This window comes from Ischnura elegans, chromosome 12 (genome assembly GCF_921293095.1).
Source record: "Ischnura elegans chromosome 12, ioIscEleg1.1, whole genome shotgun sequence".
In the NCBI taxonomy this organism is placed as follows: Eukaryota; Metazoa; Arthropoda; class Insecta; order Odonata; family Coenagrionidae; genus Ischnura; species Ischnura elegans.
In genome coordinates, this window is record NC_060257.1 from 50,265,800 (window position 1) to 50,284,455 (window position 18,656).

At 37.7% G+C, this 18,656-nt stretch overlaps 2 protein-coding genes across 2 annotated transcripts in view; one reads left to right on the forward strand and one right to left on the reverse strand.

Moving 5' to 3' along the window:
* LOC124168767 (alkaline ceramidase) overlaps window positions 1–18,656 on the reverse strand; it is an 84,050-nt gene that overhangs the window by 20,986 nt on the left and 44,408 nt on the right. The window lies entirely within an intron of this gene.
* Window positions 1–18,656, forward strand: part of LOC124168766 (mitochondrial uncoupling protein 2-like) — an 81,922-nt gene that overhangs the window by 17,894 nt on the left and 45,372 nt on the right. Inside the window, exon 4 of the mRNA XM_046547052.1 lies at window positions 6,206–6,345. Coding sequence (XP_046403008.1) covers window positions 6,206–6,345 — 140 coding nt within the window. The remainder of the gene's footprint in view (window positions 1–6,205; window positions 6,346–18,656) is intronic.

Here is an 18,656-nt window from a genome sequence, read left to right on the forward strand (position 1 = left end):
CTCGGTATAATGGCCATGGGAACTAAAGAACCTGGATAGCGTAGTGGTCTGCGCATTGGCCCGGAAAGCCAAAGGTCCGTGGTTCGATTCCCGGTCCTGGGGAATATTTTCTCACGGCAATTCTTGTATGTAGAAGTTTTTCTTCTGCCAAGTCAAGTTTTCTCATTATTCCTTGTGTAATTTTGACCACTCACCGCTTCAATAAGCTTCGGACACTGGAGGCATCATTGCTCTCCAATCGGCTGACATTAACCTTATGCAACTGTTGCTGGGTGACTGACCCGTCCGTATGGGATTTGACCAGCACGAGTCGAATGATTTGGTGCGAGATTTGAGTCTCTCTTAAATAGTTTGTCTCGGATAAATATCCACAGATAATGCATTCCAGAAAAAAGCTAGAATCGAAAATGTTTACCTCAATATTTATATTTATCTTTTGGTAAAAAAAATTCACTGTTTGATCGATCGCAATTTCAACTTGCAGTAACTGTATATAACACTTGTATAAATTCAATCATTCTGTACGGGCTGTGCATAAGGAAATATTTCCGTTGAAATTCATTCACATGCAAATTTTTTATGGGATATGAGACAAAAAGAGGAAATTCTGTAGGTTAAAAAGTTGACGTGATGGATACAAACTGAGGTTATTTTCTTATCCAGAGGCCAAAAGTTAATGAAATATAAGTCTAACAATAAGGCAATAATCAGATTGTACCCCAGTATTACTATTAAAGTATTCCACCGATTAAGGTAAGTTTCCACGAAGTACTTAAGAAGCGTTCTTGAGGAAACATCCAGTCCAAGGATTACAGAATATATCTCAATAAAATTATCCTTAGACCCGAAGCAGAGAAATAGGAAAACTGTTAATTTAAGATGACGCATCACTCCAGCTCTAACGGTCTTGTTTTGCGACATGTTACTCATTTAAAGGCTAGGCTGCATTTTTTTATTTTATTAAAATATTCTACCGATCAAGATAGGTTTCCATTGATTATTTAGGAAGCGATCTGGAAGCCTCCCATTCCCTCATGTAATTCCCTCTTCGATACATAGTAAGGCCTACTCCCTTTCATTCTATCTAAAAATCATTTTCTCTTCCTTCTTCTCCCTCGTTTACCCAAACCGTCTAACACTGTAAAGAATTAAAGAAAAAATATGCAATGACCAAGTTTTTAACATATTCAAAGAGTCTATCGTTGCAGAGCCAAAAATCTGAAATAGAATTGAGTTTTCAATAGAACTATGAAATGGATATTTCATTTTTTTAATACTAAAGCGTTGACGGACAATGTCGCCAATTTTTTTGTCGAATATTGGTGGAATTACTCACTTACATTTTCTGGCTTGATTACTTGTTACGGCGGTTTTAATGAAAAATGTTTTCCATATTTTGTTTCAATAAAAATGAGAAAGTGTATGCAAGATTAGTCTAAACCTTTGTACTAGTGGAGTCAATTATGTAAGCCATCGATTTAGTTCTGTTCAATGGAATTTCTAAGCGACTAATTGCAGCAGTCTTTTCTATCCTCATCTCGCCCTTGTGCTCTTATACGACGAAGTTGAAGATTGATTACTCGCTATACAGTTTTTTTCATGAAAAATACCTAATTATAAAAAATATTATTTCTTTTTTTACGAAATGAATGTGAAAATATTTTTATAGACTAGGGAAGACTGCTGCATTAATCGCGTAAAATTTCCATTAAACAAAACTAAATCGCTGACTTAATTGACTCTACTAATACAAACGGTGGAACCTAATCTTGGATACCACTTCTATTTATTTACGTAACAAAGTTTGGAAAACATTTTTCATGAAAACACCCGTATCGAGTAATCAAGGCAGACCTTCCTCGTATGAGGGATAAGGGGGAGATTACGTATATAAGGTAGCCGTAACCAATCGCGCTGAATTTCCATTTTTAAATACTAAATTGCTGATTAATTGGACCTACCACTAAACACAGCGTAAAATAATTTAGGAAAATATTTCTCATTTCACGAGACAAAATGTGGTAAATACTTTTAATGAGAAACCCTTGTTACGTTCAATGAAGCGAGAAATCGTTCGGATTAGGGCATAAGTGTAGCATGAAGAAAGTACTGAGGTAACTGCGTTGTATTTCCATTAAAAGAAACATAATCGTTTATGTATTGGAGCTAAAAAGTGTAAAATTATCTTGGATGTTATTTCTCATTTGTTACGGCACAAAATGCGGTAAATATAATTGATGATAAACCAAGATTGATAATCAAGCCACAAAAATTCTCGTTTGAGACCATTAGCTTGTAATGGGGAAGACTGGAAGTGTTTCTCGACTCGCATGGTAGGTGTGGTGTTTGTGACTGGAAGCAGGTTATGGGTGGGCAGGTGGAAAGCCCACCAGATTTCCCCCAAATGCCACCATCATAACTCACAGCGAGCACGGTCATCGCCGCTAGATACCTAGAGTGACCCACCTAACTATGCCTAGACGGGGAGAGAGATTTTGGGAGTCCACCCGCGAGCTTTGTAAAGATTCGGCTAACGGACCCGTTGGGAGTGAAAGAATGGGGTCTTGAGTAGTTTCCACGGTTCGGAGAGGAACATGCTGTGCATCTATCGATTACAATGTAGAGGAAAAGAAAACGGTGACTATGCAAAGGAAATCATGTCTTAAGTGCGTATTTACGCGATTGAGTGGTTAAAAAAAATTCTTTGGCGTGTGATGTTAAAAAAAATAAACCGTAATAAACTATTATCGCAAGCTTTCCCGGCGTATATAATCGTGGAAGTTTACTCTGTAATTCCACCGGATCAGATTCTCCAACTCCATCTCGGCCGACGTTTCGATACACGAGTTGCCCATAGTCATCATGCTCTGATGACGATGGGTAACTCGTGCATAGAAACGTTGGCCGAGATAGAGAACCTGACCAGGTGGAATTCGAGAGTAACCTTCCACGCAATAAACCATGTCCATCGAGAATAAAAAGCAAAGTTGGGGCCCAAAAAAATGCTAGTGATATATTCTGTATAATTACATTTTTCCCAGCTGGTCTGGCCGACAGTTACGCCATTTTCTTGCAACTAACGAGATTTGGCATCATTGACGTCCTTCGATGGCTAATAACTCAAAAAGTACGATGAAGTGCGTATATTTTCGTTTTTCGTCATTATTCATACGGTGCAACAAACGTTTTGTTAGTTTATTTTATTAAAATGGCACAATTATTCTGAGAGTAATCAACGCCTTCGTTTGCTTAAACTAGAACTGTGGAGTGTGGTAGCTTGTTAGGCAGCTAATTAAGGGGTTCTGAATTCAATCCCGGGTGAAAACTCCGGAATAATATACTAATTAACCAAATGAGGAACATTGTGCTAATTACATTAAAAGCAATGACTAATTAAATGACTAATAAATGATTAAGTTCTCTGTGTCGTGAAGTTGTACCAACGATAGACCAAATGAAACTTAACCCCTTCAAATGTTTCCCTTGTGCAAGAAAGGCTTGGAAATATTTTTCAACAGCTCTTACTTTAAAATGTAAGAAAACAAATGGTTTAAATTACTTCCAGATACGGGAAACAAAGTAAACTTTAGAAACGGAGCTTGAAAACGAAGACAAAAGGAAGGTTAGGAAACCTTCGCATTTGTCACATTGTCAGGACCCTCCGGCGCCCCCCTGTCCCCCCTTGGCACTTTTCGCCCCCATAGACTACAGCAACACCTCCCAGGGGACGGTAGCGCCCACTTTGGGAACCACTGAGATAGAGGAACGTCATTTATTGATACTATTTTACTACTATTTATTGATATTGTTTCAAAAACATGACCTTACACATAAATAACATCAATACTCTGGATGTACGCATTTTTTTATTTTTGCATTTAACATTTTTCTTGTAAATTTTGCACTATTTTTACGTATCATGGGTGATGCAAGTGGTTGCGATCACTGCAATTGAAATTTTCTACGCGAATTAATATATTTCAGTTCTATTTCTGTAGAAAAATGAGGCAAACACAAATTTTCTGCGGAAAATACACAGAAAATATTTTTCAGGTCTGAAAAGGATACTCGAAGCTATTTTACAGACTAAAATTTTGAGTCACAAAAATATTTCTGAGTGATCACCCATTCCCGGCTTTCCGAAAGAATGCAACTCATATTTGATAATACAACTTTAAGGCTACGTACTGCTTCCAGGTGAATGAGATTTCTTCCAGTGTAAACAGAACTGGGCCAAAACATCATCTTTCGAAAATATTGACGACCAAAAAATGTCATTCTTGAGGAAACTGCGGCTACTACTACGCAGTAGTCATTATATTGTTGATGCTTGAGGAACATGGAAGTGTTTATAAAAGCAAACATAGAAGGTAATATCTCCATACGGCTAAAAATATATAAATATCTAAATGTAGGACCTTCACTTACAGGCCTAGTGTTTGCGAATGCATCCTCTGCAATTAGGGCCCCCGCGCACTGGCAACTTTTACAAAGCAACTATTTAGTTGCTCTGTGGATGTTCAAATAAAACACACGAAATTGACTGTGGCCCCGCGCACGGGCAACTTTTTAGTTGCCGCAACTGCCGTGTGTTCCATAGGGACTTCCTCAAAGCAACTAAATAGTTGCTTCGTAAAAGTTGCCAGTGCGCGGGGGCCCTTATTGTCCAACATCGTAGTTAAGGAAATTTAAATTGCGAATAAAATGTGTATAAGTTCGTCATTAAAACTTTTCCCGAAACATGGGTAAAATAATTATACTTCGTGGTCCCCGGTTAATAGAAAGAGAAAAAAGAGACGATTAATTAATTAATTTATTTCCACTCCTCCGAAAACAGCACTATTCGGCCTTTGAATCGAGTTTTTGAAAACAGTCGACCATCAAACGTGTATATGCTATACAATTAAATAGAAAGCATAATTTTCAGCGCTTTTTCAAGATGGTAATTCTTAAACAATCAATTGGCATTATTGGAAAAAACTCCATTTACTCATCACACATAATTATGGGGAAAATTCTTAAACAATCAATAGGCATAATTGGAAAAATTCCATTTACCTACTTATCACACATAATTATGGGGAAAATGGAGTTTTTCCAATTATACCAATTGATTGTTAAAGAATTACCATCTTGTAAAAGCGCTGTAAATGGTGCTATCTAATTAATTGTTCAGCATCAGAATATTGTTTCAAAGGAACGGCAGAAAATTTGGAGTTTGTATTTTTGCGTTTCCGTCAAAAATTCTCATTTGAAAACGGTTGTTCCCAGGCATCAAACTAGTAAATCACGAGAAAATGCCTAAAAAACCTTCCATTACAACACCTCATTCCTTTATTTATGAGCTGAGTCGCTGTAAATACTTGCAACTTGTTATCACCGAAAAATGTTACATTTTTAACACAATGATATTTATGTTATGACATTGTTAGAACGAATACTAGCATGAAGTTGAGAAAATAATAGTTACAATGGGAATTTATATTACTGAATATAAAAGACCGCATCAAGGTGTCAAATGTAATCAACATAGTGTCATTTCATTCTAATACTTAGGGTCAAAAATTATCAATTGCCGATGGGAAAGAAAGCCCAAAACGTCATTCCCTTGAAAAGCAAAAGAAGATGTCACGGAACGGCTTCGATTCAAATAATACTAAGCATTTACCAGTTAAATTGAGGTTAATCATTCTTATGTGGCTGAATTCGCTATTTTCCCAAACATAGGCCAGTAATAAAATAATTCCATCAACCGTCAGTTTGACCAATGCATATAAATTATAGAGTTGTGATGTAGTACGTAATAACAAATTGAAACCTCAAGGTGCGTCGTGTCTTCTTCAAAATGTCATGCACTTTCCTTGGGCAATAAGTGGCTCAGGGATTCATAAGGTTCTCAACCCTATGTATATCCTTAACATAGATGCGTACGTCTATTCAGGAAGCCGACAACATTAAGAAGATCCATCGTCATTCCTCAAGTGGATTGTAAATCAATCTCAATGAGAATGAAACGACCGTGCAGTTACGGCGGATCCACGGCTGTTAAAGGGAGTGACCCTGCCCAAGGTCTTAGCAGTGTCCGGCTCTTCGACGCATTTGCGACGGTCACAAGGCAAATAACATATACTCCCCAAAGGAACACAAGTGAATGGGTTTAAGCGATATCTGCTCATTCGATCTCTTTGTTTGTCCCTATTATTAGATCCAAGGCGAGGGTCGACAGCTGGTGACCACGCTGGCCAGTCCCACCACGGTCCAAATCGTAAGGGCTGGAGGAACGGCCGAGGTCTACCAGGGCCTCGTCGGCACCATATCCACAATGGCGCGCCAGGAAGGATTCAGGTATGTCCATGATTTAATTAAATCAAGAAGGAAATATTCAGTTCAAGGATTGCAGAATAAACCTCAATAAAATTACCCTTCGACCCCCCGAGCTTGGGAGGAGTTTCGGAGTGGGGCAGGGAGATCCCTGTCTCCCCCGACTTCAATGATAATTAGTCCGAAAAATATACGAAACCTGTAAATTCAATCACAATGAAAAAAATTTTTCTCTTTACAATATGTATCCAGAAACGCTTCAGTTACTCCATTTTAATAACTTTTTCTGCTATTTTTTATTTTTAAGGAAACCATGTAATATGCATTACATGTGATACATTATGTTATAGATAACTTTTACATTAAATGGATATGTATCACATATTTGGCAAAGGTTTTCATTTCACATAATCATTGAGAACTTCCTTTGGCGCCCGCATCTTTAAGAATTAAGTATACATCATCACTTGGGTAAACCCTCTTACTCGTTTCCCATGCGGGGAGCTGACTCCCTTCAACATAATTAGAAGCTAAGGAATATCCCATAATTCACTAGAGGGTGTTTCACAGCCCCTAAACCCCCTGCAGGATTGCTGCCCCCCTACCTCAATATAAAACTCTAAACTTCGCTCATGCCCACGAGAGAAAAAGGAACACTGATAAATTAACAGGACGCCTCACAAGACTCTACCGGTCTTGTTTTGCGACATGCTGCTCATTAAAAACTTAAGCTGAACATTAAAATCTTGAAAATTTCAAGGTAGAAATGCATAGAAGTACAGAGTACTTAAAGAGTGCTTTTCAACATGAAGCTAAATTATAAAAAGATGACCTCGTAATTTTCTCAGATGTTATATTTTTATATTTGAGATACAACCGATAAGGATTTACTAAACATACCCTCGAAATTTCAATTTCATATCATACGGTTTAGGCCTAAGATATAGGTCGGGATAGAAAGAAGAAATGTGATTGCTCGAGTAAGAGCCAATGTCCTCTTAGTATGAAATTTGTAAAAATAATTGTTGCCTTGATTTTCTCTAATAAATCCGTTTTTTTTGCAACCACCCTCTCACAACAATTTCTACTTGCATTTAGAAAATGGAAACACATCAAAATATATCTCATAATACCTATAATTTTACTTTCTTATGGGGGCAAACTATACATATTTACCATAAATATTTAATGATGACCTGGGTTCAATAAATTTAATTCATCTTTAAGAGAGCGGTAGAAACTGAAATACCGTCAATAATAAAAAATGCAAACTGAAATAGCTTTTATATATTCAGAGTGGACATTTTCACATTATTAACCATTATATATTGCATCACATTTAAGTAAATATCTCCATATATTGATAGAATTATTTTGCAAATAGTCGTAATAATCAGATTGATGGTCTTAAACATAATATTAAATCGTTTAAATATAAATTCATTTGTAAGCTGGATAAAATCTTCAAATCAACACTAAATAACCAAAATTACATACTAGTCCAATATTTTGGCAAGATATTATAATAACCCCGATATTCCGGGATATAAAACACATCCCTGGATTTTGTATCACATGTTAACGGGGATGCTGAATTAGGCATTCTAAAGCTCAAAGAATTTTATCCTTTGAAAATTGTGAGTCAAAACTCTGATTAATGGAATGTTATTCTCTGATTCAGAGTTGAACGTACTTTTTGACGTAAGTTAATCGTCTCACAATAGGGTGTCCAGTAATCAAAGCAGAAAAATTCATGCTTAATTCCCGGTTTTCCATGGACATTTTGCAAAATTCCAGGTTTACATTACGTGATTACCTGGCTAGATAAGAATTTGAAAACACCCAAAATTACTTCAATACTTTTAAATAATATTATATTCATTTATTTACAAGGAGAAGGAATAGGTTAGTTAGCACAAATTGTATTTAAAATTTAAATCTATTCAATGCAAGCCAAAACGCTGCTTCGACCTCATAAATAGATGTTGACGTCACTTGGCATTCTATTATTTGTTTTTTTGAATCTTACTTGAGTCAAGAGTACATTTCGATTCTGTGGTCTTGTCTGACATGCCATGTTCTGATGCGACTGTAAAAACTCTACTAATACAGTGTGATTAAAATTACGACAAACACTTTTTAGGCCAGAGAATGGGCGTTGAACTGGCAAAATTTTATGCGAAATGAATTTGAAATATAAGATTCTGAAATTCCCGGTTGGAGCAAAACTTCATGAATAATTCATGCAATATTCTAGGGGATTAAAAATTCGCGCAAATTTCCCGGTTTTCCCGGACAATGTACATTGTACACCCTGTATAAAAGTACTTGCAAAAGATGTCTCATTGACGTATCCTTTGACGCAAAGCCGCCCTAGAAGGTGGACAGTTCAAGGGTCTGTTATGAAATTCTGTCGGTACTCTTAACTAGCTCCGTGATCCCTACTAAGCTTTCACCTCTTGGTCTAGGCAATGAGACAACGTTATTCCGCCTAGTCAAAGCGTCGGTTCTCAGAGCGGAAGGAATGACGTCAAGTTTCTTTAAGGGTACTGCAATAAAACCCCTCACGTGGAGATGGCACAGGAATAAAAAGTGCTCCACCAATTCAATCCTTGGCAAAGGTCGCCGAGGTTGTAAAACGGAAACTGTAATGTCGACATAACCGCAAGCAAACTCTTCCATTTGCAAACGAGTGAAATTGATATTTCGTGGCGGATTTTTTTCGCGATAACCATATTTATGGACCTATCAAAAGATTTATTGCTATGTGACACTTTGAACTCAACGAATATTATTGCTGAGGCTCAATACTTTTTACATTCTAATGGCGACACCAAATAACTGGACAAATGGTAATATATTGATACCAAGTTCCATGGAAGGGTGGCATCAATAACAGTATGTTTCATAATCGCTATCACAGATTTTTCGCCCAGTACTACGCCCTTCTTTACATGACTTTGCTACAAGTCGAGTGATTTAGATAATCCGAAAATAAAAACAGGAGAAAATTTATTTCTCCTAAAAACGAGGTTTACTCTTTCGTACGTCGAAAGGTTTGGGCGATGACTTAGATATCGCATCGGTCTCTGGGATTCCGAATGGATAGCTTTTCTATCCGTTCTCTCAATGACTTGTAATAATTTAAGAATAGAAAATTTTTCTTTGAGGAACATCCTTAAGGTTCCAACATTAAATTAGGATACGTAAAAAAGGATAATCATCCTCGTATAAACTGCCTCAAGCAGTAGCGGATCCAGGATAGGGATAAAGGGGGGGAGAGCCTAGGGGTAACCTCCCACCAGTGGTGGAGGTCCGAACAAAATTACATCTAGAATAAATTGGATGCCCAAGTAGGGGGATATTATGGAAAGGCATAATCTCAGAAAAAAAAGCTGTTATTTTGCAACGTCTTTTCCAAGTGGTCGTCATAATAATTCCCTTATTATATTTCATGATATTTCCCTTCTATTTAAATTGAAGTTTGCGCTTGAGACTATATACTGGATTCCATCCAGACACAATGATATTATTGGAATGAAAAAACTTTATTCCAATATGAGGCAATTTCACGAAGTTACGCCGCAAACCATTCAATTGACAATGATATTATGTGAAATGAGAGCATTATTAAGCCATTCCGCGTAAAAAATAGAGAATACGCCTTAGGAGTGCTTAGTTTCACTTAATTTACAATCCCCCCCTAGTCCCTCTTTGTATCCCCCACTGGCCTCAGGCACTCACTTCACTACGCGACAGCTTTTCCCGTCACCAGAGTATTTCTGTTAGCACAGCCCATTTCTGCCGCAGCTCGTCTCAAATTTCAAAGATAAGACTCTGTAATGGACCTGGATTTCTTTTTTGTGCCCTCACCAACGGGGTTGGCCATGCTTATCGGACTCTCAACTGAAACTAGTCTCTGGCCTCCGATTCTGGATGCCACTCGATAAAGACAATGTATGCTACGCCCAATGAACTCTGCCCTCCTCCCGTCCCCGAATCACAAGAAATAGTACGTCCCATCTATTTATTTACTTCCCACAACTGAGACCATAAGTCTATTTTATCATTCTCGGCATTAAACCAGTCAAAATAATGGTAGGGAGCAAAAAAAAAATTTACGGCCACGAAATCATCGGTCACTGACCGTGAATTTTTAGTGCACTAGAAGAGATATGGGAGGCAAAACAAAACACTATAGCACTGTCCCTACAAAAAGGATCGACAGTGGCGGATCCAGGATAAGGAAAAGTGGGGGTTAAATTCCAGCAGTAGTGGGGGTTGGAAAAAATTACCATTCTATTTAGTGTAAATTGGATACCTAAGGGGGGCTAGAGCCCACTTACTGAGTATCGATACTCAGTGGAAATACGAAATTTCGTGAATGAATGCTGGGTTGCGAGGACAGTGTAAAGCGGTAACGCATTCGTCTGCGAAATAATTATTGTACGCAAGATTGAGAAATGAATGCAGTGCTAACCTGCGAAATGACGCATCCCGTGTAAAACGGTCTTTACGTCACGTCATACAACTTCTGCAATTTCTCGGGCATCCTGTCGGGTAAGCGCACCTCTTGACACGCTCATAGGGAAAACATAACACAAAGAAAGGATTTTACACTTAACTATTAATCCGCTCGTTACAAACCTGTTTGCTGGGGTACGCCTTTCCACGACGTTAGGCTTACATTGCTTGAACATTTGAGAATGGATATCTTTAAGAGCGACACGGAGAACATAATATTAGAGCCACAATATATTTCCAGGTCCGAAAGAAGCGATAAATTAAGAGAGATGTTTTGCCCAACGGATGGATATGGGAATTCGTTTTTCTCCCCAGCCATAAAGGATTTCAATAAATGTTAGTCGTAATTTCCTTAGAGCACTTCCTTTTTATTTGTAAACGGCTGGTGTCCTAACACCCCCCTGCCACACGCTTTTTAGGCGGTTTGCGGGGTATTATGTAGATGTAGACGACGTTTTTGGGCTATGCACACGTACGGACACACATAACGATCAATGTTGTAGAGCATTGTAAAAGCTGATCCCGTGCGCGGTATGCGTAAATCATCTTTTCCATTGTTTGCTGTTACATATGAATACAATCATCATGCCTGCTTTGTTTCTTTACCTAAAAATCCTGCCATGTGACCACGAATTCCAAGTTTCCCACTTGTTTGAGTACTATCCTTAGCCTGGTGGCTTGCTAGTTACTTATTATAAGTCTAGAAACAACTGCAGCGTTGCTTTAAGCTTATCAGGTGAAAAATATTTATAAAACTACAAAGTGATACAATTGAACGAATAATAAACGCAATAGTTATGGTTAAATGAATCACAATTATAATTGATTCCTTATTCATACTACCTGAAAGGAAGGAGAGAAATTCACTAAGACCATGATTCTATTCTACCTTTTTCAACTTTCTACGGGTCAAAATAACGTTAAGAGAGAAAATATTACCGTCACGAAACCATCGGTTCACAGGCATCTGAGAACATCAATTATAAGAGCATTAGGATATCATTGGAAATGGAATATAGTTAAGCAGCACAATACGGAAGGCAGAGCTATATTCACAGAAAAACTGCAGCTAATTAGCGATGTCATTCCCTAGCGGCCATCATAATAATTCCCTAATTATATTTAAATTAGAGCTCACGCTTGAGACGATATACTATTTTCTGTCTTGACACATAAATGGTCTTAAGTGTTAATATTGTCTATTGACATGAGTGCATCTTATACACCATTCCGCGAAAAAATAGGGAATACACCTTACAAGAGCTTAGTTTCACTTTATTTATAAAATAATATTCACTGCCACTATCACAAGAAATTTATTGGCGAAACTCCACCGAACTTGAATATTTTCATTCCTTTGTAAATTAAAATTAAAATGCCTTAAGCGGCACTGATGCGGTCCTCTTAAAACGAAAATCACGTCATCGTCATCAAGAATTGATCCCTTCGACGTCCTTAGATAAACTCAAATCTCGAGAGTAATCTCCAGTCCGTATCTCCGTTCACGAGGACGTCTCTTTGGGGATCTCCGCGACCTTTTCGTCGTGAAGATGTCCACGGGATTGGCCCGTTGGCCACCACGCGAGGGAGATTAACGCACAAGGCCGTTGAGATCGCTTTGGCGGCGAAGTCGACTCGCGATTGATCGGTAATATGGCCAGTTCAGTACAGCACCATCACAAAAAACAATAGGGTGGTTTCCTATTATTTTTTTATTGCCTGAATCGAAATATTATTACCCCTGGAGTACGTATTTGACGCTTTTAGATTTTTAAATGACGATATCTACTTTTCGCGATCAAATGAAAAGTGAAAATTTTCAAGCGCGCGAAAACGCGACGGCTAAGTATGAATGCTGGAAAAACCCCGTGTGACGTCGTTCTGGTTACCGCTGCCGCCAAGTGAGGTGACCTTGAGATGAGGCTTTGAGCGGTGATACGACGCAGGATGCTAGCAGGTAGAAGAGTACCCGGCTAGCAGGTAGTGCTTGGCTTATATAAGGATTATTAATACCTCATGAAACAAAGGAAACTTTCCGACCTTAGGCAGTTTTAATATATGATTATTAAGAGATGTTTCCGTGAGCTCTGTGCCTCGTTCATGCATTGGTAATCTCAGACGATGTAAAACTCCTATCTACTCGTATAGAAACTAGGTCCCTGTGACGTCACGTGGAGTGGCATCGCATGGGCGCCAATGTGACCTTTTTCAAACGCGGTTAAAATTGACCATTGCCATTCGTCTAAACCAATATTTCTAAAACCAAATAATTTGTAAATTATGAATACACTAATGGTGGGTAACGAATCGCAATCAATGCCTCTCGTTTTCTTTGATGAAGGGAACTACCCTATTGGATAGAGGCATTGGTGGATTTAGAGGGGGGGTCATGGTCCCCACAATTTTTACCTATTAATTTTAAGAGTTTTTTAGTCCTTGTTAAGCAGCAAAGGGAATTTATAAGCAAATGCATATCTATTTTCACGTTTTTATTGGATGAAACATTAATACTGTATAGGTATTTTAAAATTCCAGCCGGCAATTTGTTCCTTATCCTCTGTTAACCTTCTTATACGTATAAAAATTTTTAATTTCATCCGTTGTTAAGGATAAAAACGAAGTTTTAGGATCCAAAATGCGTTAAAAATGGATGTTTCTTAAGAATTTTACACGGGAGAACGCCCCTCTCTCCCGTGGAGTGTTCCATACTCTCCGTACCCAAGTCATGACCCCCAAATTTGATGCTGAATCCGCCCATGGAATGAGAGCACATCTTTCCAAGATCGTATACACGGGATGAATTCGAGAATCCAGACAAGTGAGACGCCAACTATCGGCCGAATTCGGAAGTAGAGCTCCGAGGATACATTGCAATTACCTTAGTGAACAACTTAGACAAGTCATTGGCATTGTTGGGCATTTTATGATTTTTCTTGTTATTTTTTTGGTATTAAGTTTTCATGACGTCGTAAGAAACATATTTTATATGTTCAAATTTATGCACAGTGCCTTTTAGTTGCCACTCATTGCTACAATTCAACAATTACTGTGATGGTGGGTTGAAGGTTTAAGGCATTTAAGGTAACCAACGTATTGCACTTTTTCTTTTCTACCTTGCTTATAGAATAGTGTTTTTTAATCGCAGTCTTGCATTTACAGTCATTAAGAACCCTTTCAGTAATCACCGTCAATGGGCATTAATCCTATCAACGTCTACGAAAATCTGCAGAGTTAACACCAGGTCTTTCTTCTAAGTGCACTGAAAACAATTCGCTGAACAACGGTGTTGCAGGTCTTTTTTCAAATGCCAGATTCTTTCAATTTCACAACGATAAGTACCAATAAAAATATTATAAACTCAAAACATTGTAATACAATGGAAAAAATGCATTAATAATTTAATTTGTGAAAAATAACTTAATTTAACGTTTTTTCACAAAAATCGTCCAAAGCTTAAATTTTTCACAGCGAGGACAAATAAGATTACACATTGCCCTAACAAGAAACCGCAAGAAACATGTTATTCAGTATCTAGTCACGCGCACGGCTGCAAATATAACCATTGGTGATATTCGCCGTGAAAACATTTTTGGCTTAGACGGAATTGGAAACCGGATCGGGAGTTCCGCGTTCGAATACCCTTTAAGCCAAACATTTTTTCATGGAAAATTGCTCCGTGGTGTATACTAACTTCTAATTATGCATTACCACAACGGTCGGTCCGGGGCCTGCGATTTAGGTTAGTGCTCTCGTACTTGCATGTTCTCCGGTACACAATGACGTTGAGGATAACGCGACATGGTATTTGAAAACAACTACTCTTGTTCGAAACGCTTCGTGTTGATTTTGATTCCGATTCCACATCCTGTGCATGACTCGGCTATCTGCGGGCCTTGAATCGGTCGCAATCACATTCTTATGTTAGTGCAGGTTTGAGGGCATTTTCCGTGTATTTTTCCATTTCCGGTCGGTTTTAGAGAGATCGACAGGAGAGTATTCGGAAAATTCTTTTTCCTTCAAACCTTTCCATTCCACCCACACGCACTAAATTGTCCTTGTGACCTTTACCCAGGATGACATATCGCTGATACTCTACACTCGCGACAATTGTTCATATTAGAAAAAGATGGTAACAGTCAATTTATTTTTTATGTTCAATTGGAAAGTGTATTTCTCCATTTGGAAATAAGATTATCAAAAACTATTAAATCAGCAATCCATAAGCATCTGCAATTGGACTGATTAACTTTTACGTAGTTTTAACAATCACTTCATCGGTATTCCCAAACTAATTTCATTTATGGGGTCCGTCAGAAAATATAAAACTATGCATAATAAAATCCGATGGATCAAACAGTTCTAATATTAAGTAACTAATCACTAGCTAACAATTAACCAACTAACAATAGACTAAGAAATAAATAATTAATCGTAAAAATATTATGTGTCCAATATACTAACAGTTATGTCGACTGTAAGACGGGACTAATAACAGATTTTATAATGCCCAGTTGAAATTTTGCAATGCATGATAAAAGAAGTTATCGAAATTTAAAACTTCGAGAAAAAATCGAAAATTTATCATATGTAGGACTAAAATCAGCTGCTCATTATGCTAACGTAAATTGATTCACCGTAACTTTTAACATTTCTCTAGGTTACGGCTTCCTAATACTAATAATTGATTAATATATAATAGGTTAATAATAATTAGGTTAATAGTAACCTAAGGTATGCTAAAAAAACTGGCCGTAATTGTGATGCTATGTTAAAGTAAAATAATACGGAAAAAAAACATGTAGCGGAAATTTTCTTTTTCGTCTCGACCTGAAACACTTTCCTTGCTCGCATGAATATCATTTCAACGCCTTCTAGTCATCGGCATTCTTGAATCTACCTTCCGACCGCCTACCACTTGCATGTTTAGAAAACGAACATTACCTGCCAGTCGCTTTCTTGGGTAAAATCGTAGAGGAAGACGCAGATGTGAGGGAAGTCGGCCGGAATTCCGATTGGGGTGTTTCAGCTTCCGCGCTGGTAACTACGCCGGCTGGCGGGAGCACGGGGAAGGGGATTGTAGACACCAGGGAGTAGGGAGAGATTGGGGAATGCGTGAAAGTGAAGGCTGGAAAAGTTGCAATGTTATGACCAAGGCCATCCGTCCTCCCACTTCGAGTCGCTCGCGATATCTCCCAGATTTCAAACGAAAATATCCGGTAACTAAGGCCCAGAGGATCTTGACATGTTCAACCACAGCAAGTAAACATGTGACTACTGCGCAAATATAGAAATCACGAATATTACAAAATAGTATCTTCAAGTCGGCCTCTAAATGTGTTGTCAGCCACCGCGCATTTAAATGGGTTTTATAGAAGTCGCCACTCGCGTCGCTGACGGACAAATTAATAATAATAATATAATTTTATTCCACTCATATTCAAATACATTATATCGAGAAAAAAAACCTGCAATAATTGTGGAATATATAGGTGCCCCTTTGTGGAAAAGTTTTGGGGCTACCTTCATACACTATTTAGAACATGACTGGTGCTAACATACATAAAAAATACATTTATTTCGTTTAAATGAATTATTTGTTTTCTTGACAATGGCATTCGATTGTGAATTTACAGTAATTTACACATGGATAACTTTTCTTAACACACACACTTTCATAACACACTTTCTCTCATAACGCATAAGAATAGGGTAGTTTCCTTCATCAAAGAAAACGAAAGGCATTGATTGCGATTCGTTACCCATCATTAGTGTATTCATAATACACAAATTATTTGGTTTTTGAAATACCGGTTTAGACGAATGGCAAGGGTCAAATTTTATCCTCATTTGAAAAAGGCCAGATTGGCGCCCATGCGATTCCACTCCAGGTGACGTCACAGGGACCTAGTTTCTACACGAGAGGATAGGAATTATACATCGTCTGAGGTTACCAATGCATGCATGAGGCACAGAGCTCAGGGAAACATGTCTTAATAATCACCTATTAAAACTGGCTAAGGTCGGAAAGTTTTCTTCGTTTGATAAGGTATTAATAAACCTTTTTTAAGCCAAGCGCTACCAGCCAGCAAGGTACTCAGCTACCCGCTAGCATCCTGCGTCCTATCAGCGCTCAGAGCCTCGATCAAGGTCACCTCACAAGGCGGGAGGGGGAACCAGAAATGCGTCGCACGGACTTTTTCCCATCATTCCTACTTACGCGGCGCGTTTTCGCGCGCTTGAAATTTTTCACTTTTCATTTAATCGCGAAAAATAGATATCGTCATTTAAAAATCTAAAAGCGTGAAATACGTACTCCAGGAGTAATAATCTTTCGATTTAGGCAATAAAAAAATAATAGGAAACCGCCCTATTACATACAATACTTATACCTTTATTTGAATTGATCCGAGTTTCACGGGAGAATAAGGTATAGTTAGGAGTGTCAACAGAAATTTCCATTCATGATGATGTGATCTATCAAATTCATAACTCTTCGATGCAATTCATTGCCTTTGCAAAGACAACACTGCAAAATACAGGAACAAAGTGGAACGCAGAAACTTAATAGAAACCAAGGGGAATGCAAAGAGGAGGCTCAATTCCATCACATAGAAGGCTGAATGCTATTGTCACTTCGGTCGCATTTTAATCGGTTTTCAAAACTGTCCGCGGCGCGGTGGTGTGCGCAATGCGATCCACTTTTTTCAACATTTTGCATAATGTTTGTAATTGCGAGGAATGGCATTATAATATTATGATTTTGATAGATCATATCATCATGAATATAAATTTCGATTTATATCCCTAATTATATCTTATTTTCCCGTGAAACTCAGATAATTTTTCCGTTAGCGACGCTAGTGGCGACTTTTGTAAACCGATTTAAATACGAGGTGGGTGATAGCACATTTAGAGGCCGACTTGAGGATCCTCTTTCGTATTATTCATGATAGAAACACCGAAAGTCGCTATGAAAATGGGCGATTCCATGAAAATGTCAACCTTTTCTGTCGAATTAAAATTTAGGCTGGAAATATTTTATCTTGATTAATCAACAGCTAAATGATTGAATTTTATGAAATCAGTATTTGAAACATTATTCAGAGCCTTATGAAAAGATTTCAACTAATACTTCGATTCACAGACCTTTAAAGATGTTTGAAAACATTACGCTTAGAGGTTGACCTGGAAGTAATTCCGTCACATGTTAATTTTGGGCATATTTAGAAGTTATTTCGATAATTAATTTTGTTTCTGTATACAAGCACCACCTTCATAAACGTTTTTTTGATCATGTACAGTTAGAAGTTTTGCAATTGTTATGTATTTTAAAATTTTATCGAAATATCTTATTGTATAGTTTTCTCTAAAGGTAATTCCGTCACTAATGGAATTGCCCAAATAATAGTTTGATTTGAGCGGAATTGTAACACGGAATCCCAATTACTCAGCCAAGTTTCTACCAAAACTCAAAATATTCTCTACACGCATGTTTTAACTTTTGCCAGTCCAACGCTGTGCTCACTTAAGCTACATTCTCTAATTCCATATTGCATACTTTTAAATTGGTGCCGACTGCGTTGGTTTTTCTTGTATTCTTGTTCTTCGTTAGCTTGCCAAAGATCATACATAAATGTATTTTAATACCTATTTCAATCTCTACCACTTAAATAGCCAATAGTGTAACTGGTATCATACCTGCTCGGCAATCGAGAGATAAGGGACAATTAAATGACAATATAAACTGAAATTTTCTTCCTTTGGTGTTTTTAACAACGTTAGTTTCGAAAGAAGACGACATTTTTATACGC